The 27,660-nt window shown below is 38.8% G+C and overlaps 1 protein-coding gene across 3 annotated transcripts in view; it reads left to right on the forward strand.

The window, feature by feature from the left end:
• The window catches only part of Trpc4 (transient receptor potential cation channel subfamily C member 4), a 160,040-nt gene that overhangs the window by 60,317 nt on the left and 72,063 nt on the right, over positions 1 to 27,660 (forward strand). For all 3 annotated transcript variants that reach the window (XM_051176934.1, XM_051176935.1, XM_051176933.1), the window contains exon 3: positions 3,960 to 4,478. In XM_051176934.1, the coding sequence (XP_051032891.1) occupies positions 3,960 to 4,478 (519 nt within the window). The remainder of the gene's footprint in view (positions 1 to 3,959; positions 4,479 to 27,660) is intronic.

Here is a 27,660-nt window from a genome sequence, read left to right on the forward strand (position 1 = left end):
ATTTTTCTAAAATTATGTTGCTTTTTGCTTTTAATATTTAAATATTTAATTCATATCAAATTTACTGTTATAAACTGAATTAGGGACTTAATTTAGTTTAGGTGGAAAATTGCTCAAGTGTCATTGAATAAATGAAGGGTGGGATTTGGTTCTTCCATCCCCATTCCATGCAGAGATTTGGTCTGACTTGTGCTTGCTTGGGTCATGTGCATACTATCACAGCTACTTTCAGGTCACATGACCCTGCTGTGACTTTCCTGTGTTCATACACCACCTCTGGCTCTTCATTCTTTCCACCTCCTCTTCCTCAATGGTCTCTGAGTTTTGGGAGGAGGGGATGAGGTATAGATTCCCACTTAATGCTGGACATTCTATTATGCCTAATTTTCAGTGCCATGGCCAGTTGTGGGTCTGTCTATTAACGATCATCTACTGCCAATAGATTCTTCTCCCGCCGATATTCGGATCTTATTCCAGATGATACAATTTTACTTTTTCTTCTGATTTGTAATTTTCTTCACCTCACCCATTGTTATTATATATTTTGTCATTGATAATTTCCACATTAAAAACTCTCTGAACAATATGTTCTGTTTGACATACTGCTAACTTAGAAGAACCCATTGACTTTTGCTCTGGGAACATTACAAGGGACCTTGTGAGTGTGTCAGACACAGGGTCTGGTAGCTTTTCCAAGCACAGGACCTTGTGAGCTGTCAGGCAGATTTGCCTCATTTCCTTCTTAAAATTTAGTTTTGACATGTGTGGTTATTCAAGTTTAGGGAATGTGTGCACACTAAGCAGAACCAGCATCTGAGTCATTTGTGATTTCCTTGTGGTAGAATGTTCAAAATTGTAGTGTATTTTCTCACCTATCCTGCAACTCTGTTTATTTAAATGCATTGTGTTTTATACCTTGGGAGCATGATCTTAGCAGACATGTCTAAGCCTGTGCCATTATTTCCTCACATCAGAGATCTGGTCAGTCCTCTACGGACTGATCATTTCTTAGGAATAGGAATCTTCCTTGTCATTTATGCTTCTTTTAACTTTGGATTTCTCCTTAAAAGTCTTTTACTTACATGAGACATTTTGCCAGATATTTCCCTTTATGAAGAAAACTGGTATATATGCTATGGTCTACTTTCTCCACTCGATAATCTCTGACAGTCATAAGGCTAGAGCATTCTTGCCTTCAGCAAAAATAACTGCATTGTTTCAAAAATTAAATGTGATTTTTTTCCTTTGCTGAGAGTCTAATTTTTCAATTTCTTCTCTAAATGAGAACCCTGTGATCTATGCTTTGAAATAAAAGCCTTCCATTGAGTCTTCTGATTTCAATTCAATGGGACTTAAGGCACTTTTTATTGTTTGGGAATTTCATACATGTGTAGAACGTGTTCTCCTAAATCCCCAGCTATTTTCTCTTCTATGACTCCTCCTACCCCAACCACTTGCATCTCCCAATTTCATGTGCTATTTTTAAACCCAGAGTGCAGCCTCTGTGTAAATTGTTCAACTTAAGATATGATAGATTTAAAAACATACACACATATGAACTAGGAAGAGATATATGATATTTTAATTTTTCTAGCTTTTACATGACATATGTACTTCCTTTAAATTATGAAAATCGGTCAAAAAATCAATTTGATGGCACTATTATTAAATCATGCCTTTGATGTGCTGATCACTAATTCACAGGCAGTTTAATTACCTCTCATATATCCACTGAAGATATTAGTATAGAAGTTTATGGACATATGTATGCATGTACGTATTACATGTTGTAAATATATTTAAATATTTTTCCCAACACAGTAACATTCCTTATTTGGAATAGTGTTCTTTCTACATTAGGTTCTATAGGCAGCCTCAGATTTTTGTGAGTTTATGCCACACAAATGACAGAGCTCTGCATTTAGAGCTGTAAACATGCAAAAGGTGGTCAGTCCGCACTCAGCTGCCTTTCATAACCATTCCTAGATCAAGGTTTCATCATATGTCAGGTCAAGCTGGTGGTGATTTCAAAGTTGTAGCTACTCAGAAGGCTTTGCTGCATGGACTGACTGTGGGCATGCTGAAATCAGAGTTCCACTGCTGCATATCGACAACTGCATATCATTTATTCTTTTGGAGCAGTAGGTTAGTCCTGTAATGACACATTTAAATTTGAGTCAGATTGTAACCTAAGAGATCCATCTCCCATCTGACTGTCCATCTATCCATTCACCCATCTGTTCATTAATTGATTCATTCATATAAATGCCACTTCTTTTTGTCTAAGTAACTCATGATGAAGAAACATGCCTGTGTACAATTGGGTGGGTGTATGAAATTTCAAATTCTAAATAACATGTATTAATTGCATTTTAATATTAACTTTAAATTGATATGAATTAGAAAGTCAAAGAAATCTGCATGCATGAGGGAGAAAGAGTATTTCTATTCTGAGTATTTTTTTAAATATGGTAATATATTACATTGTAAGATTATACCTGAGAACAAAATGAAATTGCAGAGCCCAATCAGTTTCGATTAAACAATTTAGAAAAAAGTGCCTGTTTTATAAAGCTCCTATCCTTGTTCTGTTTGCTAGAAAATGAAGAAGATTCTTAAATCATAGAAACTTCATATTATGAGGCAAACTATTCTACATGAAACAGAGTTAGAAATCTGTTTACATGTTATTTGTCCAGTTAAGAAAAAGCATTCATATTAGAATATGGATATTAGCTGGGTGTGGTGGCACATGCCCTTTAATCTCAAAGGCAGAGGCAGGGTGGATCTCCTTGAGTTTAAGGCCAGCCTAGTTTATATCTGAGTTACAGGACAGCCAGAGCCATATAGTGAGATCTTATCTTGAAAACAAGCAAACAAAGAATATGGACATTTTTTGGTAAATATGACATATTCTAAAAAATTTTGCATAGAAAGAGACAGAGACAGATTGGGTAGATGTCACATTTTGATGAATTTCACTCTTAAATTTGTCTATTATATTATTAGCCGACAAAAATACATATTCTAATGACATATATTTCTAAATCTGGGTAAAGTGTCACATATTACAGTATAGATTTGGAAAGTTCTGTGTGCCTCAGGTTGGAGCCAAGTGGCTTCATCATGAAGAACATGGATGACTTCTGGGAATGGCAGTTGGCCTCAGAGGGAATGGAGTCTGTGTGTGCAGATTAACTCCAGGCCTGTGTGATGTTAAAACAACTCAGTTAGAAAAATCATCATCTCTTCTATGGCCACACTATTCTGAATGCTCCAGATCTCATCTAATCTCAGAAGCTAACCAGGGTTGGGCCTGGATACTACTTAGATAAGAAAAATCATTATCTTTACAGTAAGACTAAGGGAAATATTCAGACTCTGCATGAGTGTTCATCTGCAGGTATGTATGTGCACCATGTGTGTTTTATATTCACAGAGGCCAGAGAAAGACATTGGATCCTCTTGACATGGAGTTACAGATTGTTGTGGGCCACTATGTAGATGCTGGGAACTGGACCCACTCCTCTGGAAGATCAGCAAATGCTCTTAACCATTGAGCCATCTTTAGCCCCATCATCTTGATTTTAAATCAACTCTTTTTTGTTGTTGTTTTCTTGAATATCAAGCTAGTGTCTGTGGAAAAGCAAAGATTATCTGATCTGTTGTGAAATAAATATAGAGTAAGGAAGGCTTTCCATCTAGTAAATAGTTTCCATGACACCCATTTTAATATTTCAGAAAAAAAAGCCACTGTTTTGTAGGGAAGATATTTTACTATATTGGAGTTAATTTTTTTCTTGGATATTTTTATTTTGGGAGGATAAAAGTTTGTCCTACAAGGAAACATGACAAATGATTTATGATTCTTGCTCAGCACAAGTGTCCTGTACTGTTTGAAATTCAGAAGCTTCAGGAAATGAACATGAACCCATACCTCTGCTTTGTTCTCTTTGCAGGTGCCTCCCATTCTCCTGGATAAGCAGTTCTCTGAATTCACTCCAGACATTACACCTATCATCTTGGCTGCACATACAAATAATTATGAGATAATCAAACTTTTGGTTCAGAAAGGTGTCTCGGTGCCCAGACCCCATGAGGTTCGCTGTAACTGTGTTGAGTGTGTCTCCAGCTCAGACGTGGACAGCCTCAGGCACTCACGGTCCAGGCTCAACATCTACAAGGCATTGGCCAGTCCCTCACTCATTGCCCTATCAAGTGAAGATCCTTTCCTTACTGCCTTTCAGCTAAGCTGGGAGCTGCAGGAACTGAGCAAGGTGGAGAATGAATTCAAGTCAGAATATGAGGAGCTGTCTAGACAATGCAAACAATTTGCTAAGGACCTCCTAGATCAGACACGGAGTTCCAGAGAGCTAGAAATCATTCTTAATTACCGCGATGACAATAGTCTGATCGAAGAACAGAGTGGAAATGATCTTGCGAGGCTAAAATTAGCCATTAAGTACCGTCAAAAAGAGGTGAGTGTTGCCAGGCACGATCCATCAATGAGATAGAATCACACTCTGACAAGCCAGTGCTACTCTGAAGTAGTGTGACATTTAACAGTGTTTTAATCCTGTTAAAAGTAGGTGGCATTTCACGTTGGCCAGATTCATAATTATCTCCACATTGGAGAATATGGTAAGTGGTTCAATAATTGGAAGTTGCCTCTGGCATCTGTGTGAAAGCCCGTATACTCACTTGGAATAAGATGGAAAGCTAACAAATGTTGGATTCCCCCAGGCCAGGGGGAGAATTATGGCTCTCTTATATATAACTCTTGTCAGTCTAGATTCTAGACTCTTGATGGTCACTCACAGAGCTTGTTGAGTTTCCTCATTTACTTAATAAAATTGATTTTATACTGCTCATATATTGCATATTTTTGAAATATTTTCCTTACAGTTTCATAGGAGGAATAACATATATGGATGAGTACCAGTGTTTATAATTAGGTATGATTATAAACTATTATACTTCAGTGTATTATTAGGAACCAATACAAGAAGAGTCTCTTGTTCAACAGTAAATGAATATATTGGAACATTCTCATGTTTGCTTACTTCTTGATCTCTCAGGAGTAGGAGGCTAAAGAATTGTGAAGAATAACTTTCTAGTGGAATTTTGGGAGATTTTGATGTTTTCAATGTCAAAAATCTAAACCACTCACATCTATAGCTAGGCCACTGGACTGTACCTAGACCACTCACACTTGCACTTAAATCACTGCTATTTATACTTAGACCACTCACATCTGAACCTAGACCACTCTCATCATCTATACCTGGACCACTCACATCTATACCTACACCTCACCACTCACATCTGTACCTAGGCCACTCACATTTCTACATAGACCACTCATATCTGTATGTAGACCACTCACATCTATACTTACACCTTACCACTCACATCTTTACCTAGGCCACTCATATTTCTACCTAGACCACTCAATCTGTAAGTAGACCACTCACATCTATACCTGGACCACTCACATTTGTGTGTAGACCACTCACATCTGTATGTAGACTACTCACATCTACACCTAGGCCACCCACATCTTTACCTAGATCACTCACATCTGTCCCTAGATAACATCTATGATTAGACTGCTCACATTTCTACCTAGATGACTTACATCTATACCTGGACCACTCACATCTGTACCTAGGTCACCCACATTTCTACCTAGACTACTTATATCTGTACCTATACCATTCATATCTGTATCAGTCACACTTTCTGTTTACTTAACAGTTCTCCAGAATGTTTTAATCTCCATAGAATATCAGTTCTTTTTCACCCTTTAAAGAAAAATAATTACCTATTCCTAAACAAGATGTAGAAAACTACATAATATGGAAATGATGGGTCAAGGACAAGAGACCATTCAATTTTATTTTTTAAGATTTTATTTTTATTTTTAAGATTTATTTTTATTTTTTGTCTGTTTGCCTGAATGTATATGCACTGTGTGCATGTGGTGCCTGCAGAGGCCAGAAGGGTGTGTCAGATTCCCCCAGTACTGGAGTTACAGATGGTTATGAGCCTCCATGTGTCATGTGTGTTCTGAGAACCAAGCATTCTACAAAGGATCCAGTGCTATTAATTGCTGAGAAGTCTCTCTAGCCCTGAGTTGACTCCATTTGAAAATGTCCTGTTGCTGTTATTCTGGGAATTGTTTGTTCTGTGTAAGACCTGATGCTTTTCTATTGCTATTTACTAAACAGTCCAGGTTTAGGATACCTGAACTTGCTTCCTTGAGTTTTGACTCTTGTCTGCTTATCACAGCACCTGAGACTAACACACAGAGAGATATGGGAGCAGCTGACTTGAGTCTTGGGGTCCTAATGTTTAAGAATCAAGGGTCTAATGTCTAAAGTAAACTAAAACAATCTTAATATGCCACAATCAGAGGGAAGTGATGAAAAATTTACATGATTTTGAAAGTTCTAAATACCATTGAGAAATCTGAAAATCCATTGTGCACATTGCCACTTATGGCATGGAGTAAGGTGATTATGAAACTCATTTTGGGTCAGGTTTTAAAGATCCCTTGGTCACCATAGCATCATGATTGCCTTCCTTTGCTTTTCTTTAGGGCCAGAAGTGGGTGTTAAAGGACTGACTTATGATTGCCAAGGGCATATGTGCAATGTTGATTTTTTTCCCTTTATACTGTGAGTGTAATAAAATCATCCAGATGTTCCCACCACAAAACAAAAACCAAAGAGACGAAGAGGCTGTCTGCTTGGCTCACATGTTCATCTTAGCAGTCTTGAATCAGCTTAGATTCATTCATCATCATCATTTTCTTACACTGATCCTTGGTCCTTCTGTTTTAACTTTGCCTTCAGCCCCAGTGACTTTTTAAAAGCCCAGGAACAAACTTTTGATTTACTGCTTTATAAGACAGAATGCTTTTAGTCCCTTAAGTTACTTAATTCTTTTTCAAAAAGATGTTCAATACAAGCATTTTAACATGAATTTCTTACATATGCATCTGCTTGTGTATGTTGGATTACAACTCAGTTTCCTGCAGCTTAATCATTCATTCATTTCTTCATTCATTAAGCCTTTTGAAGACATTTTACATAACAAATTCCAGGCAGAGCTCAGGGCACTAGTCTTGGTAATGACTCAGCTCAGCTCCTCCACACACCTTGTAGTCGGTTAAGAGAGACAATAAACATATGGAACCATTAAAAATATTTGTCCATCCTTAATATCTATTTCCTTATATTAGTTCTTTGAATTCTGCATGATTTCACAAAGTGAGCTCACCTTCAGAGTCTGGGGAATAAAAGCCACAGTTTGCGTTCCTTGATAGGCATGTCAGCATCAAGGTGGTTGGCCATTCCCAACACCCTTTCTAGATGCCCATGTTACTCTTCTATGCACCTGTGAGGTAAAGGGACCCAAAGTACACCAAGATGAAAGGTGGACCAAATATTACATTAAGAATTAGTAATGACCTTTTAGAGGAATGTTTCTAAAAAACACCGCATTCCTATTTTCTCCTTTCATCTCTAGATATTTCAGTGGAGAAGGAAAACAACAGTGATTCTTACGTGGTTGTTCATGAGTTCCTTCATTCGGCATCAAAGAGCAGATTCTTCTGGGGCTGACTGTTTTCGAGAGGCAAAGTAACATTGTTTGACTGATAGCAGTATAAAAATATCCATAATAAAATTTTACTCTTGTGTATACCCTTTAAAATGGATTTTATGAAACATATTTCTAGGTTATCCAAAAGGTAGTGACTTCAAAATATTTGATTTTAAAATTTTGAGCAAGACCATGTCTCAAATAAAACTCTGCTTTGGTGGAATGCCTTGCCTTCTATGTTTTTTATTATAAGTGTTCCTTGGTTTAGCCTAAACAAATTTGAGGTTTGCCTCAAGTCTATGTCTCATTACTTCACATTAATCTTCAGGCTGGCTAAATCCTTATTTATTCTTTAATTCTCTCCTCACAGCCCATTTCCCCTGGAATGCATTATCTCTCTGGGGTAAACATCCTAACTGTATACAAAGTAATGTGTCTTGTCTTAGGATAGTCATTATGCTGAATCTAAAATATCAATTTAAAAATCTTTCAGGGAGTTAATATGTATGAAGAATGTAACACTGAAAGACATATCTTGCTTCCCTGAAAACATCCTTGCCTCATTGCATTGTGTTCCTGTGTCTCCTTCTCCTCTAGACTGTGTTAGGGCTACTCCTGTCTTGGTCACCAGTCTTAATTGCCTCTGTAGCTGCTCAGTAGTGTATGCATTTGATTGAGGTGAAGAACATCTCAGATCTGGTTAATTCTGTGAATGTTTTCATATGTGTTTGTTTTGCCTGATTAAATGGCAGTTTTTACAGTAATCTCAGTAACAGTCATCCTATGGATTCATGCATTGTCCTTGTTTACTTACTGTTGGCCTGATAAAATATTAACCAAAGGAGCATGGGGAGAAAAGGGTTTATTTAATTTCACACTTCTAAGTCACATTTCATCACTGGGGAAACTCAGGACAAGAGCTCGAGGGAAGAACTGGAGGCCACAACTTAAGTAGATTCTATGGAGGAGTGTGGCTTACTGACTTGATCCCCACAGCGTGCTCAGCTTGCTTGTATGTATTTATGCATGCATGTATGTACATATAACCACCCAAGATCACTTGCCCAGTGTATTGAGATCTCCCATGTCAATAACTAATCAAGAAAATATCCCATCAGACTTGCCCACCAGCCAGTCTTATCAAAGCGTTTTCGTAATTGAGAGTCTTTCTTCCCTGATGACACCAGCATGTGTCAGTTTGGCAAAAACTGAGCAACACATACATTAATGTCATTTATGTTGGAAGTGGACTTAAGATTTGCTCAAATGCTTTTCTAGATAACAAAAGAAATTCCAGTATCTTGCATGCCAGCAATCTGCCCATTTCTGTGACTTATCTAAAGATATCAGAGCTGTAGGAGTCATTCTTTGTAAAGCAAATGCTACCTTGCACCAGTCATGAGTAAATTTATTGCAGTACTTCCTATACATAAATCTTGAAACAAGCAAGCAGTGTGAACCATTTGTGTTTTGTTTTATCTCATTGTGTGGCTTTCCAGTAACAGAGAATTAAATGGTGTCAAATATTATCCTAGTAAATTTTAGGCTCTGGGTGCAAATTCAGCCTCTAATGGCAAAACGTATTTCTCCTGTTTATATGTGTTAAACAATAATCCTTTTGGTATCACTCAGCTGTGATAATGTTCTCTGAGCAGGACTGGAACCCAGTGCCCGTGTCCCAATCCATTCAGAATCAACAGTTTCACAGTTCTGGGAAAAAGTCAGAACCATATACCTCCTCCTGGGCAGACTGAATATCTACTGTGTATAAGATAAGAGAGAGACACATGGCTGGGAACATGTCTTAGGAAACTTGTCACTTGGTCTCTGGCATGATCTTCGAGGTTGTAGAAATTGTGAAGGTTAAAATTATTCCCATGCTGTCATTCCTCATGTTTGTAATGTCACTGAATGTGTGTGGAGAGCTTAGCAGATTCCCTAAGTACTTGTGTAACCAAAATCTTACTTATGTTCAGTCAGACATTATTGCCAACACTATGAAAACTAATCCAGCTGCAGAGTACCCTAAATATTGAATAAAAGAAAGCAGAGAATATATCCTACTGAGTGAAAACATCACAGATTAACCTATTTATGACTTTGCAAAGTCAGCTCACAATTTCTGTAGAGTGGATGGCATAGGCACCTATATTTAATTTATCTTTTCCTTGACAGAAGTTCATCAGTATCATTGTGGTGTTGAATTTAACCCTTGGAATAACCTGGGTTTTAGTCTTGTGAGTTAATAGGGAGTAAAAGGAGAAGGGGAAAAGGCTGTTGCAGAATATTTGACCATACTGTGACACTTCGAGGCTATTAATAAGTTAACCTTAAATCAAACAGGCAGAATCAATGACTAGCTGACCAGAATTAGCCATAGATATTTTGGAGGACCAACACTACGGTAGAGAGGCACAGAAAGGAATAGGGAGGATTTTGGAAAGATTCACCAGCCCTTTTGATCTGAGAAGTATGGAAACAGGGTCTGTTGCTTTTATTAGGATTTTATCCCAATATCTGACTCCTGGGTTTTTTTTTATTAATAATAGAAAAATTTAGATAAATGCTTCAGAAACTAACTTTTGATCAGCCCCTCTGCTAAGCCCCCACTTTCCCCTTTATATAGCCTTTATTAAAATGAGTGAAAAAATGTGAAGATTCTTATCTTTTGGACATGTCCACTGTGTGGAGACAGCTGATCTAGAGCTCCTTTGCATCCAAGAATTGTGATTTTACATTTCTGGATTTATCCAAACTTTCATGATCAAGAAATAATATTGCTATTAAAAGAGGCACGAGGGACTTAGGATCAAAGTCTGTAACCCTAAGACCACCAGCCAAGGTGGATGTGTCAGCAGACAAGTGGGTGATGAAAACAGCGGGAATCACACAAAGTTGGACAAAAAGCCTTCATTTATCATGTTATAAACTACTTACTGCTAATGATAGTTTAATCCAAACGTCTTCAGTATGAATGAATGAGCCTATTAAAAATAAGTCCCCAAATACTTCTAATGTTCTGTAACAAAGTTCTACTTCACTGAGATCCCTGGAAAGGCTTCCATGTGCTTTTGATAGGTAGTGGACGACATTACCTCTATATGTCCCTATCTCTGCTTCTAGCTTCCTAATCATCTATCTATCTATCTATCTATCTATCTATCTATCTATCTATCTATCATCTATTTACCTATTTATCATCTGTCTATATCTTACCTCAAGGTTGTGACACTACCTACTGTCACCCCAAAATAAAGTCATAGAGAAATCAGTGATCACCTTACCTCTGGAAATTTTCTAAGAGTGGTTGGTGGCTTGGTGAACAATGGTCCCCTCCCCTGAGTTTGAGTGAAGAAATAGTCTAGGGAGGTGTTAGAATGTCAGTTCACAAAACCCCACTGAGGTACGTAAAATGTGTAGAAGCAATCAGCCTTCTCCTTGCTGCCTGTTCTTTGCTGCTGCTCTGTAGTGGACACTCCTAGACCAAATTTCAGGTTCCTGCTTCCTTGATCCACATACTTGCACATACCTACTGTTGCCATGGATCTCAAACTCCCAGACGCTTCTCCTCAACTTCTTTCTCAGGATCACCATTTGCACATTCCTGTGCCTGCCACTGAGTAATAAAAGAAGCAAATGCCTGTTCAGGACTTGTCAGCCAGCCGACAGACTATGACAGGTCATTAGGCATTTAATTTAACACTCGGTTTTTAGAGCTTGGAACTCAGTCCCCCATGGGTTTCTTTGCAGCTAGCTAAATGACAGATAACAGCTTTCTCCTAATTCTTATCTGAACATAATTACTTTTTTATTCTTTCCACAGTTAAATTTGTGAGTGTGTATCTACAACATTCTATGAATGTTGATTTAGTCTTTTCAACTGCATTGGTGAAGAAATCATAATGCCATACCTACCCCCAAAAACATAAAGCAGCAAATTTTATCTTTAAATTAGACACAGTAGTTGTCTTGTATTTATTATTGTTTCAAATACATAGGAAACTGATTAAGGAGTTTATTTCCAAAGAGGATGTGTGTGTAGGAAAGATTTCCATGGCAAACACTAGACTGATGACAGAGATACTGAAAACTTACATTATATATTGGATGCCTTCATTTGGTCATCGAGTGAATTGCTTTCCTGCGTAACCTGGTAATTCTAGCTTCATGATGATTGACAAGCAAGAGCTAGCAGGTGATTTTCATTATCCACATATAGCCATTTCATCTGTCAGTGATTATGAACCATGGCATCTCTTTCTTTTTCATGTGTGCACATTGAAATTTCAGTATTATTTTCTCTATAGTCCATGTTTAGTGACCTGTGTTTTTATTGTCACTCATCACTAAGTGAAATTAAGGGCTTGCATTTTCGTAGTGAATTTACCATATCCTGTGCCCCCTGGAAAAGAAGAAAAATAGAGGTTTCCTTTGGAAATTAATTAATCACAAATACAATTCCCAATAAATTCTCTGTAGCTTGAACATCTGAGTTTTCTCCTCATTTTCCTTTGACCACACTAGGAGAGTTCATTCTAAATAGGGGTTACTTAACATTTTAATTACTGGAAACACAGCTCCCCAGTAAAAATCTCTAGGACTTACAATGCTCCATGTGATAACTTTGTGTCTTATTCTGACACCAAGCTCCAAAGCTGTTATTCACAGATGGCTCCTAGGAGGCACAACAGAGTGACATGCTTCTGTTGTTTGTATTACACCCTTTACCCATCAGCTCTGGGGAACAGTCAGGGCAGTGCATGTCCTCTGCAGTAGCAGTCGGTGGACACTGCCTGCCTCTACTCTGGTGCCAGCTCCTGTGTGTTTGCAAAAGCCTGCTTTGCATTGCCCACAGGCAGCCTTAGTTCAGTGGTAAATGCTGGGCACTGTTATCATTCTCCACAGCTTTCTCAAAGCACAGTGATTTTCCCATTTAGATCTGGGAACGGCATGGAGCCTCTTTCTTCCTCCGTCTGCAGGCACCCCTGCAGTGAAGCTAGGTAGTGTGTCCATAGCTGCTAAGGCAAGGGACACAGTAGAAACAGGGGAAGAAGCTAGAGCTAAGGCCAGGAGCTACTGGATAGTCAAGGGGGTGGTTCTGGTCTTTCTGTGCACTCATTTCACGATGTTTAAAGTGTCCATCCTGTGCCAAAGTCCTGAAACAGAAAAGCAAGATAGTAGGCAATGAGCCAAGCTTGAATTTCTTTCAGAACTTTCCTAGAATCTTGAGCCTTATTCTCACTAAGATTATCTGATGAAGTGTCCTGAAGATACCTCCTTGGAGCCCAGGAAAATGGTTCTTAACTTTGCCTGAAGCTTTTATGGGAAGCTTCCATTCAGTGGAAAAGACATTAGACAGAAAATTGTGAACAGGAAGTACCCTTAAGCTGTGTGTATGTGACACTTTCAGGATTATCCGTTCCATTCTTTTTCTTGCCTTGTGGCCACTTAAAACTCTCGTGTGCATTCGGGTGGATCCAGTCCATTAGCAACACCCATCCTCAGGGCTCTCCCTTCTTCCCTAGCTATGCCAATGCTTTCTGCATGACATCACCCAACTCTGTACCCTTCTTCCCAGATCTGCCAAGCCCACACTCCCCGTGCCTTTACAATAGTTGGTTTGTTGCTCGGTCATTTTTGTGAAAGTCTTGTGGAGCAGAAACAGCCTTGCCTAGATTTCTTCTGCTCAACAAGAGTATGAGCTACCATGGATTTTATTTTACACTAAAATTTGGAGCACACGCAATTAGGCCTCACTTCTCCTCTCTGGCACTAGTTGGGTAATCCCTTCTCCATTTCAGGAGTAAATGCACTGACCATATTTGATGATAATTGTACTTCAGGTCTCTCCTCCTCGTGAAAATGTGTGTGGCTATATTAACAACTGCAGTTTCCCCAATGGTATTGTGAGCTCAAATTACATTTTCTGTTTCATTTTTTTTTCTTTCTTCAAGCCCAAAATCTATTTTTATAATACCTGGTGATAGTCACTGCAGACCTTTTATCACTGGCTCACTGGAGAAAAATCAACAAAGTTTGTGTGTCATTGTCTTGACTGTCCCCTCTGACTACAGCACTAGTAAATCTGTGGACAGGCAACAGCAAGAGTGGATGGCTCCCATGAATTTGGGGTCAGGCACTACGTAAACACTGGTTAATGAAGCATCTGAAAACGTAGTTATTTTATGTTAGTGTAAATTCTTGTAATGAATGAATCAGGTAATTATTGCCCATACCTAGGTTTATCCATAGTATAGTTTGGCTTTTATCTGTTCAGATAAAGTTGAGTTGAGGCTGTTATTGATGGAGCATCGATTGTTTTTTTGGTTTTTTTTCTTTTGGTTTTTTGAGACAGCATTTCTCTGTGACTTTGGAGGCTGTCCTGGAATTAGCTCTTGTAGACCAGGCTGATCTTGAACTCACAGAGTTCCTCCTGTTTCTGCCTCCTGAGTGCTGGGATTAAAGATGTGCGCCACCACCGCCCAGCATGGAAATGGAACTTGTGATTAAAATTTAGAAGCCAGGATTCTTCAAGAGCTATTTAGATATAAGAGGTGTTGGAGTGAGCCTCTTTAGTTATATTAGTTGTGCTCTGGCCTATCTTTACAGTTCGGCTTTTATTTACTCTCTTCCATGTCTTCATGGAACCTGGTGACTATATATTGTTATCTACAGGCAGTGTTCTCATATCTGTAGCTGCTTCCAGTAATAAAGAATAATAAAAATTCAGGGCACTGACATTTGAAGTGAAGGCCAGTTTCCTGGCTTCCATCTGTGACTCTGTGGGCTGAAGGTTTAGCGAAGTCAGCTACTTTGGAGCATTTGGGAATGGATATGAAAACAGAGGCCTGTTGTCCATGGATCCTAAAGAAGGTAGAGATTAAAGAGGGGGTACCAATCAAACTCTAAATAATTCAATTTTCAATACTGATGTTTAAATGCTTATAATGTGATATTTGGGTGGGTAGTCATTTGGGGCTAAAAATCTGTCAGGAATATTACTGCTTTTTAACCCCCAAATATTATTTTCACATAAGAAAAAGTGAGAAACCCACAGAAAGAGCTGACTTGAACAAGTAGGAGCACATTGACCCTAGTCATAAAACTGGGGAACCAGCATTGCACCAAACCAAGCCTTCTGAATGTAGGTGTTAGTTAGGAGGCCTGGGCAGTCTATGGGGCCTCTGACAATGGAACCAGTATTTATACCTAGTGCACAAATGGACTTTAGGAACCCATTACCCATGAAGGGATACTCTCTCAGCCTAGATGCATGGAGGAAGGCCTAGGCCCACCCCCAAATGATGTGACAGACTGATGATCCCCTATGGAAGCCCTCATCCTTTCTATGAAGCAGAAGAGAGATGGCATGGAGGTTGGTGGGGGGGGCATGGGAGGATGGGAAGGAGAAAGAGCTGGGATTGATATGTAAATAAGATTGTTTATAAATAAAAAAGAAAAACAGAAAAAATGAATAAAATGATTTTGAAATGAAGGTTACTTTATTGTAATCAATTTGCAGTTAGAGTAACATAGCCACTCACAAGTGCTTCTTCAGACTCAGAGTCTGTACATCTCAATGAACTCATAGTTGGAATATATTAGAATACACATAAAACAAAATAGTTACAATGTATGCGAACTCAAAACCTTAGGATGAATGGAAGCCTTCCCTCCACAGTCCTGTTCCGCATTCACGTTCATAGTGCTTTGCCAAAATGTGATGGGCTGATAGCAGACTCTGTCCTGGAAAATGCCTAAGTCTCAGCTCTCAGCTCCCATGGGTGTGTGTTTCTGCCTTTTTTAGCCATTTGCTTTATCTCATCAATTTTGAATTAAAGTGTCCAATAAGTGCTGCAGATCAAAGGATGAGGAAACTATCAGGAAAAAATGGTCAAGGTACTGTATAATAGAAAGTGTTAGCTTTTTGTAAATCATACCATAGTGGCTGGAGAGAAGACTCAGTGATGGAGAGCACTGGCTAATTTCCTTGAGGATCCAGTTTTGCTTCCCAGACCCACATGGCAACTCACAACTTGCCCTCTTCTGACCTCCACCGCCATTGCATGCACACAGCACACAGACATACACACAGGCCCGACACTTATATACATATATGTAAATAAATGTTTTCAATATCCTAAACAATGTGGATTTTTCTGAACACTTTAAAAGAAACCCATAGGAGAGTTTGTTAATGTAAGTAATAATTTGATTTAACCAGAAATGATCAGCAACATAATAAATGGGAAGCCTGTGGTCAAAATTTGGAGAATGACTTAATGATAAACAAAATGTAGTAAGAGGATTTCCAAAATGTCAACAAGATTATTACGCAGTATTTGACACGTGACAAAAGACCACATGTATCATAGAGTTGGATTCAGTAAAGTGGCCATGCATCACCCTACGTATTATGCATTTCTGAAAGGAGGAATGCCCATTTGTTGTCAAAGGGCTTTGGATGACAGATTAGAATGATGAATTAGAATGCCTGCAAACTACCATTACACTGATAGAATGAACTAAGGAATGAAAATATAAAAGGTGTTCAGATGAAATTATTTGGAAAATGCTCTATTCAGAGTCATTTACAAATTATTCTGTTAATGATAAAGTTGAGCATTTCGAGCATTTACTTTCATTTCCAAAGGTAAATTAGCTCTGACTTCCATGCTCACACTGTAAGACTCACCCACACAAAATAAGTAAGTAAATAGCTGTAAAAAAGAATGCAATGCAAACATTAATCATCCCTCTATGGCATCCCCTGCTTTCAGCAGTAATATTGAAGAGTGTTTTAAATGTCACTTTACAGCACCCACCAGGGACATGCCATTTAACACTTGGTTGCATTTCTTCAAACATTAAAAGAAGTGAGCTCATTACAGCATTTGCGATTCTGTTCTTTTTAAGATCTCAGAGAATGCTATTGTTTAGCTTGTAAATGTTCCTGAAAGTTTATGGGCTGAACGCGTGGCCTCTAACCTGTGTCACTATTGGACTTCTTAAACTTTAGCAGGTAGAGACTGTGGAGGAAAATATTGAGACAAGTCCTCCATGTTTGCAAGTCCTCCAGAATGTTCCATCTCATCTGGGGCCTCAAAGCAACAGAAACTGACTGTAGACTGAAACATGTGAAATAATGAGCCCAAACAAACAGTCTTTCATTCTTGGTATTTTGTTACACTGAACAGAGAAGTAACATAGTGAGTGGTGAAGATTTGGCAATCCTGGAGATGGCTTCCAGTCTTCTTCAGCCATAAGTAATGGTCCCCTATATTGGCATTGTGGAAACTAAGAATGTGCAGGCTGTGTTTTTAATCATGAGAAACTATTCTCCATCTGTCTCTTGGCAAGCTTCATGTTTAGTCTGTGAAGTGGAGAAAGACAGTTCTTTGTTTGGGAGACTCTTCTAGTGGGCCATTCTTCAAAATCTTCTAAATATTCACAATAAACATTTTGCCAGGCGGTGGCCAGCAGATTTTTACGTTGTTCTATGTATCTCTTTGTAAATCACTAACAAGTTCATGTGTTTAAAGATTCAGTTGACCTGCATTTGTGTTTAGTATAAAATACCTAACTCTGAGGGCTGGAGAGATGGATCATGGGTTAAAAGCACTTGCTGCTCTTGAAGAGGACTTGGGTTTGATTCTCAGCACACATATGGTAGCTTGCAACCATTTGTAACTCCAGTTCTGGGAAATCAGATGCCCTATTCTGACTCCCACAGACACCAGACATGCACCTAGTGATCATACATGCGTGAAGGTAAACACTCAAACACAAATAAATATAAAATAAAATGCCTAACACTTATGGTTTGAAAATGGAATTTATTTAAGAATGCAACTGTCTAAAACTCTCTCTCTCTCTTATGTAAAACTTTCTTTAGCAACATGGTAAATGCATTCAAATAACACTTGGGAAGCAATCTACTTCCAGGTTAAAATATAAATCATGAATTTCAATACTTTAGTAAGTCTCTTACTATCTTGGGTGTTGGCATGTAGGCATTTATTTGTAGCATTTCTCAAACACCAATTACTCTTATTTTTTTAAAAATTGCAGTAATTGGGTAAAATTTCTTACAAAAAAATGTTTACTACACAATGGCATGTAAGTAAATGCTTATTAAACCATTTAGAAAGTTACTTCTGTATAGAAAATGCAGTTTCCAGGGGAAAACAGCCCAAGCTGCTTATGTCTTCAAGCCAGCTAAAGGACATATGTGGGTTTTATGACTAGAAATGAGAAGATGTCTGCTACCCTCCTTTGGTCTGCAGCAAGCAGCAGTACCTCTCTGCATTATGTTCTAATGGGTGTTTTCAGAATAAGAATTGTGACATGGATGGGAGCCAAGGGTAGTGTTACAGAACTGGCCTAGGCTGTACCAGAATGTGTTCGGTCCCAGCACTGAGGGAAGTCACAACATACACCTCTGGTATATATCTTGCATGGTGAATCAAAAGAAAATGTTTCTTTTTTTTATGTTTAGGTACCAAAATCTGATATGATTTTACATAGTGATAACTGAGACATTCAGAGAGCAACCGTCCTTGGGATGGCCAGAGCCATCCTTGCCTTTCTGGCATCTTGCAGGCTGCCCATGCTACCATTCCCATGGCCCTTCCCTTGGTCTAACCAACACTGAAAGCAAGATGGGTGACCAGTGGAACTGCAGAGCCTCCTGTTCTGTCCCCCTCTCCCTCTTGACAACACTGCTCTTACAAAGAACCCAAGACAGCCCAATTTTCAGGTTAGATGGATGGCAAGCTTCATTCTCATTTACCATGACACATGAGCAAGGTTTTGGAGTTAGCGGGTGTATTTGAGGGAAGGACACAGAAAGATAGAATCAATTGTGTTGATTCCTTTTATTTTTAGCCTTCTGTAAATAGGAATCATTCACATCTGGCACCAGTAGTTAATGAATAGTGAGAAGTCAATCTGAAATGCTGTTCATCTCAGACTGGGGTCAATATTTTGTCTTTATTTATTGTTTTTCAGAAATTTGACTATCAAGTGTCTGTTTTGAGGCTTTTGATTTTTCTAAAACTTCGATTTTGTATCTATCACTATTTTAGAAAGCTTTAAGACATTATTCAAATTAGTTATTTCTTTAACTGATTTTCCTCCCTCTTCCTTCCCTTTTCCTTTCTACCTTTCTTGTTGTTTGCCACTTGTTTTAGTTAGGAGAAAAGGTTTTGCAATGTAGACAGAACTATCCTGGAATTCATAATCCTGCCTCAGCCCTCAATGCTGGCTTTTTTGGGATCACAGTATGCACCACCATACCCAGCTCTTTTCTTTTTGTAGTCTACTGACATTGTCTCATGCACATGAGAGGTTCTACACTTTGCTTAACTTCAGATGAGATAATATTTGTCCATCTGTGTTCACATTGATTTATTCATCCCTGTCACATCCATTGTGCTGTCAAGATCTTTTGGTAATTTTTAAACTTTAGATAATTTAGTTTTCACTTCCAAATTTTCTGTGTGTCTCCAGCATGGTTTTCATGTATCTGTGGAATTTGTCGATATGATACTTTTTTGCTTTCTTGAGCCTTGTGAAGGCATTAATGTTCTCTAGAGTCCTCATCTGCTAAGGTCACTCTCTGAGCTACCCCTGGCAGAGCACTCCTGAACTTTCCCCTTTGCCTCTTACAATCATCTAAAGTTTTGCTTCTCAATTTTGAAGGTAACTTATAAAAACCTCAGTTCATTTCCTGTGGCCCTCTTCAGCCTTGTATCTGTGAACTCTGCTCTGCACACAAACAATTCAAGATCCCACATAACTCGTCTTTCAGACTCTCATTATGGAATTCTCTCCTCATTTCTTAGTAGATCCAACTGCCTGAATCCTGGCCTCTATTTCCATAGGTTTGAATTATTCTGGATTTTAGATTTCCTTGCTCTACATTGAGAACATCTATAGATAATTCTCAGGCTGGCAGCCTTTTGAACACCACTATTAACAACAAAATTAGTGAAAACTGGGAAATCCATTGTTCTGTACTCCATGCCTTAGTTCTTCTATGATAATCTTCTTAATCCTAATTAATTTGCAGACTTGTGGCTGTTTTCCCATTTTGTTTTGTTTTCCTCAGAGTTTTACTCTTTACTTTTCAGGAGCAAAGGGTGGTCTAGTGTTCTAGTGTTTCTATCTGCTAAACAAGATCACACACACACTGGCTATTTTAAAGATTTGTAGCTATTTTCTTAAAATTCTCAAGAGAGCCCAGAAGTTTTAGATCATAGTGTAGACGTTTTTGTTTCTTGTTTTTGTCTTTCACTCCTTTGAGATTGATCTTTGTGGCTAACAAGTAGTTACTCCCCTTGAGGCCCCATTCTTAGCTCCCTGTTCATGCCTACCTCTGGAGAGGCTGGGGTCTGACAGCAATCACATCTGGAGGTTCAGGAGTTAGAAATCAAACTCCTGAAGCCATGAAGACCCACAAGGAGGTTCTAGGATACCACAACACACAGAGAGAGATGTTGGACAGGACTGGGTTTTCCTGAGTTCTAGTTAAGTCTCCGGGGGTTTTATTCAATATATATTCTGTGCCCCCATTGCCCAATGAACTTCTTTAGTATATAAGATAAATGTGTTCCCATCCGTATAAACTACCCCATCTACAGTATCAGCTGCTGCTGATGCCAATTCCAGATACTGAGTGTCTATCAGTTCCTACATACCCACTAACTTGACAGAAAATACCAACAACACAGACACAGGCATTAGTTTGGTAATGCATTATTCTTTATTGGAAATATCTTTATTCTTCATGGCTGATGACTACTTGTGCTGAATTTATTTTTATTTCATCTCTGGTGCCTGTCACTTGCTAGGGTCCCTGCCATGGTGTATAGTGGCTCTCCGTGTCACTCTGAGGATAGCTGTAGTCTTCACAATGCTTCCATAGCTCTCATTCTCTGTTATGTCTGTACCAACCGACATGCTACTTGCTGTTTTTGTTTTGTTTTACTGCCCAGCACGTACAATTAGAAGGCAAACAAGAAGATGCCTTTCCTCCTGTGCTTATTACAAGATCTGCAGTGTCTAGCACATGGCTGTACTCTGGTAGATGAGTAACACATAGTTGCTGAATTAATCAAAGCAAGAGGCAAACATTCTCATCTTGTCCTTTCTTGATTAAAATGATTGTTGTTAAAAATGAGTAACTCAGAAAAAAATATCACAACTGATGCTGAGATATACATCATTCTTTTAATAGAGCATGAATCATGTGCTGAGAAACATTTTTCCAACATGTATGGTTCTTTCTATTAGTGATGTTAATTGGATTTTGTTATTATAAACAAGATTTTACACAGAAACTATTGGGACATATGTTGGTATTCTTTGGTGTTAAGGAATGAATAACATTTAAGATGCAAATTTAGAGCATTGGTTCTGAACCTTTTTAATGCTGTGACCCTTTAATACACTTCCACATGTGGTGTCCCCCAACCATAAGATTATTTTCATTGCTGCTTCATAATTGCAATTTTGCTACTATTGGGAACACTAATGTAAAAACTTTTGGAGATAGAGGCTTGGAGATAGAAGGGTTATAGTCCACAACTCCATTTCTCTGTCACCTATCTGTTTACTCCAAAAACATTTTTTTGACATCTCCACTTAATAGCTGTTTACTTTTTTGGGTAAACAAACAAACAAACAACTTATCCTCTTAAATTCTTAAACCCCTGGATTCAGTTACCTCACTGGTCAGAAATTATTATTGACTTTTAAAAAATAGTTTTGAATCTATTTCTCTGTCTTATGAATACAAAATATTACCTGGAAATAAGTCACACACACCCAAGTGTCACCCTCATGCTTGTTCTCCATCTCCAGACAGTTATACCATTCCCCACATCTCCGGTGCCTGTGTATGGACATGTGTTCAGTTAGCCATTTCAGTTAGCCATTAGTCTTCTGTATCAACCTAGAAAAATAAAATATATACAAAACTTAGACATACCCAAGAGAAGCAGCTGTGAGGAAAATAAACTCACAAAGGGCAATTTAAAAATAAAGATGTTTTTTTCCAGCTTCCTAGTTTAAAAATACCACCCGTGTTGAGACTTGTAATCGTTAAAAATAGCTCATAAGTAGAGAGGTCATGTTTTTCTAAGATCTGTTTATCAGACATTTATGTCAAAAATATTTAACAATCAGTGTTCATATTTCAACAGCAATGTCTCGTAAGGCCTCAGAGTAACTCCCCCCGCCCAAAAGTACCCAGTGTCAACTACCTCCCAAAGACTCTATGTGGCTCAAAAGGCTTTTATTTCAAAAGGAAGTAATTCGATATTTAAAGTCTTCGGATGATATGGAGTAACCTTTGATCTTTTATGTGCTGCCCTGGCACGAAGCAAGTAGAATTTCAAACAAGTGCATCTAAAGTTGATGCATATATAACATTGCATTCAAAGTTACATTCATAATTAATCCATATACATTGTAAAACTTGAAATTTTAGTAGTGTGATAGCTATGTCTAAGGAAGCTGTCACCTATTTCAGCGTGTCCTAGACATTTTCCTCACTCCTGCAGTTAGCTTATCGTGAATGAATGAGTTCATTCTCATATTTGTAATCCTCATGTGCTTTGGTCCTTAGAATCCTTTGGGTCCTTGGAGGGTAAAGTGTAACCCAAGCATTAATCCATATAAGACTATGCAAAAATCATGGCAACTTCTAAACTTCCCTTTAACAGCAACACACACACACACACACACACACACACACACACACACACACACACACACCAGCCATGCAAAAAGGTAATATCTGGAAAATAAAGATGATATAGGCAACACAGGCTCTTATGTTCTTATGTTAGAAGGTTCCTGAATGCATTCCCAAGGTATTTCATGCTCTCCTGCATGCCATAGGTTGGAAAATATCTTTCCCAATCCGGATCTCAAACTTCCATATACATTTATGGGAAAGGAAAGAGGAGTGAAGGAAAGCTTCTGGGAGATGCTAGTGTCTGTGTGAAAACTGGATGACATTGCAGCCAGCAGATTTCCCTTTATCTTAGCTGATAGCGGGCATGTGTTGTCACAATCCAGTGTGTAGCAGCATCCTATGAAGCTAGATACAGTGTCAAGAGGAAGGAACATCTGACTGAACTTAGCCAGCTTTCCTACAAAAGCTGTAAGCAAATATTGAACTATTTTCCAATCATTCTGCACTGTGCAATGTCCCACATGGGCATGTTCCTGATGACAGCAGGAAGGAGATGGTGGTTTTATACTTGATACTGTGATAAGCATTTCACAATGATCTTATTTTATTATAAAAATAATTGAAGGCTGATGTATTCGTAATGTGCATTTAAAAAAAGAGACCCTTTCCAGTTCTGGAGCCTGCATTTTTCGACATAGTGCCTCATTATTTTCTCTGTAAACCAGATGCTACTGCTCATTTGCTGGCATACAGCCCAAACTAATACGTGTTACTCTGCTGGTTTTCTTATAGAACTGCATGTTGATGTACCTGTCTAAATGGGAAATAAAGTGTCTCTCATAGCTCTGACATCAAGGGGCTCATACTATGCCTATCAGTTATGTTCAGGCTAAGATGCCAGGAAAGAAAAAAAGTCAATGCATCCCAGAGTTGAGTCTAGGCAAGTACTTCTGGCTCTACACCACAAGAAATCTGCAAATTCTTTTTCAGATTCTTTGTCACTCCTCTCTTTGCAGAATACCCAATGAGAACACCTTAGGAAAGAAAAGTGTTGGTTTGGCTCACAGTTTGAATGTATAGTCTGGCTTGGAGGGAAAGGCATGGCTGCAGGAGTAGGAGGCCATGGGCCACACTGACTCCGCAATCAGAAAGAAAAGGAAGATGAAAGTTGCTATTCATTTGCTTCATTCTTTTTATTCAGTCCACGATCCTTGACCACATGATGATCTCACCCATGTTTAGGGTGAGTCCTCCTGTTCAATTGACCCAATCAAAACCAAAATCAAACAAATAAATAAAAAAAACTCCACCACAGACTTGCCCAGAGAGCTGTCTTCTAGGTGATTCTAGATTCTGTCACATTGACTATGAGTATTAACCACCTAGGAACTGACATATTTGGGGAGAGGAGAAATAAGAACCATACCACTTGTATTCATTTATTTGTTCTTGTATGTCTTTACTTGTTTATCTCTCACTGAAACAAAAACTTAAATACTATTTGCAGCTGTGTACTCCAGGCTATATTAGACATTGAGAAATTAAAGTTTCTGGCTTTGTGCATGAGTCCAACAGGGAGAATCAGCTTTTATTTAAAATTGATTATCAGATAAACAGTGCAAGAGCCAATCAAATGGCCAACAGGGGAAATGGAGATGGAGAAGGAGGGATGTGTCGGGTGTTATAGAAGGGTTTATGACAACAGGGCTATCAAGTGGGGTGAGTGGACCAGGAAGCAGCATAGGCTAGCCCTGGAGAGTGACAGGAAGCACTGGATATGGGAATGGCATTCCAACGTGTTTCTGCTTTTACTCAGAAAGTGACAAAAAGCTTTTAACTTTTAAAAATTTTATTTATTTTAGTTCAGGTGTGTGTTTGTCTGCATGTATGTCTGTACAGCACATGTGTGCAGTGCCCACAGATGCCAGAAGAGGGTGTCAGATGGCCTAGAACTGGAGTTGCAAACTGTTTTCTGGGAACTGAATCCAGGTCTTCTGCAAAAGCAGCCAGTGCTCTTAATTGCTGAGCCATCTCTCTAACCCCTACACAATGCTAAACAATGTCCAACAGAGAAAAATTCCAGGCCGAAGTGTGTATTTTGAAAGATGTTTTGGCACTTTGTTTACAATAGAGTGAGGCTGATCCTTGCACTGTTGCAGATGAGAAATGACAGCATTTTTTCCCACATTTATAAGGAAGTGAAGAAATGTAAACCACAGGAAAAAGCCACATTGGAGAATTATTGTTTAAATATGTGGACTGAAGAAAGGTGTGCATGGTATGGCACCTCCCTTCCTGGGTAACAGCTAAAATAGAAGTAAATGTAAAAACAAGACCTGTACTTTGCAGTCACATTTAAGAAATAGTTTTAATATACTGTTTTTCAAAAGGGGGCACCAACCTAGAGTGAAGGCTAAAATAACTGATGTGGTGTTTTGGCATGAGACTGTGGTTCACAATCCCAGGTTACTAGAAATCCTTGCTCTTTTTTTCCCCATGGTCTGGAACTCAAATAAAGACAGTCTTCGATGCTTTTCTAGCACAGCCCTCTTCACAAATTTCCCATCCTATTGGTTTAGGGCACAAAACCTTATCTAATGATGCTTGAGATTGCCACATCTCTGAAGAAAATCAATTGTTCTTCTCTGCAGCCATCAGGTAGTAATAGCTCCTCAGCTAAGGGTGAGAGCTTCGTTAACCCTCCCCTTCCATGCTGTGATCTTGTCTAGCTTGAGCTCTTGTGGGCCTTGGTCATGCTGTCACAGCTGTTGTGGACTCTTGTGTGCAATGGCTGAGTCATGTCAAGCAAAGACTGCTTTGCTGGAAACGTCCACCCCTTCTGGCTTTTCCAGTCTTTCTAGGCCCTTCTGTGATGATTCCTAAACCCTAGGGGGAGAAGTGGGTTACAGATGTACCACTGAGAGCTGAGCAAACCACAGTCTATTTTCCTTGCTTGTTGTGGGCCCTTGTGCTGATAGCCATCTACTGCAGAGAGGCTTCTGTAATGAGGGCTGAAGATCCACTAATCTATTATGTGAAGATGCATAGAATATTACAGTATGGAAGTGAGCCAAATGGGATGAAGCTTCTAGGTCTTTACCAGCTTGGTTCTTTCATATTCTATGACCAAGTATGTGGTGCAGTGGGGTTTTAGCATCAGGTTCTAGAGGGTCCAAGGAAAAAGGCAATAGAATGTAATGTTTAGGGTTACCTAAGGGACCCTACCTACTAACTTATCAAAAATAGTAGTCCATACCTACTAATAAGATTTTTATTCAATAGCCTGTGGTGCCTGGGTAATTATTAACCTGTAATACAAAGTAAATGCATTTACACTCCTTTTTAGTATATGTATATATTTTATGAATCTTCTTACAGTAGTAGGTTTCCATATGTCTTTTTCAAAGGCCTTAAGTGTTAGTTATCTCTCCCCACGATTCCTCATTTACCTTTCTCCCAATACCATTCTGTTCCATTATTTCTCCACCATCCTTAACACCACTTGTGTACTATCCTCTTCCCCTTAAAATCCATCCCAATTGTCCCTTACTAGTTTGTGACCCCTACAGGAACTGTAGTTTAAACTCACATCCACCTAAAAGTTCTAAACTAGTGCTGGTATCCTGGCATTATGCTGACCCCGCCCCCTAGGGTATGCACACCAGCATTCAGGAAGAAACTTAGGCAGCTCAAAGGGCCCAGTGTTGCATGTCTATGCCATGGCTACACCATGCAATTATGTGGCCGTATAAAGACTCTGCACACATGTGCAAGCTTTCCCTTTTAAGAGAGCACCTCCTGCCTGTTCGCCCCTTCTTCTTCTTCCTTCTCTCCCCTTCCCCTTCATCCCCCACCCCTCCTCTCTTCTATCTCTGTTCCCATTAGCTAACACCTACTCCTCTCTTGTTCCCATTCAAAATAAACTCCACGTAAGTTATGTTGAGTTTTGTGGTTCGTGTTTAGTCACCTGCAGCTGCAGCTGAGCAAAATAAACAATAGCTAGCATGCACATAGGAAAGACAGCATGTGGCATTTGTGTTTCTGAATCTCGGTAACTTCATCCAGAATGGTAATTTCCAACCCTCCCCCTATCCATTTATTTCCAAATTCTATCATTTTGGCTTTCTTTAAAACTTAACAATATTCCATATATTTCATGTATGCATCACATTTTTCTTATCCATTCATCAGTGATGGGCATCTAGACTGTTTCTGCTTCCTGGCTATTGAGAATAGAGCAGCAATGAACATGAATGAGCAAGCATCTCTCTTTAGGAGATGTAGGCTTTTGGGTATGTGCCCAGCTGTAGTATAGCAGGATCGTATGGTAGATCTATTCCTAGCTCTGCTAGGAACCTCTACTTGATTTTTTTCAGTTGCTGTCCCAGTCTGTTCATCCACCAGCAGTGAATAGGATTCCATTCTCCACATCCACAATAACATTTGTTGTCTTTTGGGGGTGGTCTTAGACATGTTTTCTTGGGTAAGATGAAACTTCAAAGTAGTTTCATTCCCTGGTAGCTATGGAGGTTGAGCATTTCTAAAAGGTGTTTCTCAGCCATTTGTATTCATTCTGTTTGGTTTCATAACCTGTTCTTAGTTTGGTTGTTTCATTTATGGTATTACTTTGAGTTGTGTTTTTTGTTTGTTTGTTTGTTTTTTATTATTATTCTTATTCTAGACCCCAGCCATCTGTCAGTTTTGTAGCTGGCAAAGATTATTTTCCTGTTCTGTTGTCTGCCTCTTGTCTTGAATGATAATGCCCTTCCATGTACAGAAGCCATTTAGTTTCATGCAGTCCCATTTGTCATTGTCAATCTAAATGCCTGTGCTACTTGGGGCTCTTGGCAGAAAGCCCTTTCCTTTGCCTGTAATTTGAAGCCTATCCCCTACTTTCTCCTCCCTCTAACAGGTTAGGGGTATTGGGTTTTATATTGAGGTCCTTGATATTTTTTGGCTTATTGAGTTTTTCGTTTCCAATATCCTTTCATCTTTGATATTGTTTGGCAATTCTGTCTCTTTATTGAACTTTATTTTTACGATTTGATTTACTTCCTTGCTACAATCCACTCTGCTTTTGTTTTCCTGGAGTATATTCATATCCTCTTTGACCATAGTTATAATTTTTGTTTTGAATTCTATAATTCTATATCTGGAAGTTCTTGAAGGTCATTCTTATTGGGGGACATTACAATGAGGTTAATAATTTTTGAAGAGGGTATGTCATGGTTTCTTGTATTGAATTTGTTTCTGCATTGGGCTTTGTAGATCTTGTTGGTTGAGTATTTCTTATTTTGTTTAACCCTTCTTTTCTCAGTAAAGGTGTGCACAGAGCTTGAGAAGGAACT

The sequence above is a fragment of the Phodopus roborovskii genome, unplaced genomic scaffold, assembly GCF_943737965.1.
Source record: "Phodopus roborovskii unplaced genomic scaffold, PHOROB, whole genome shotgun sequence".
In the NCBI taxonomy this organism is placed as follows: Eukaryota; Metazoa; Chordata; class Mammalia; order Rodentia; family Cricetidae; genus Phodopus; species Phodopus roborovskii.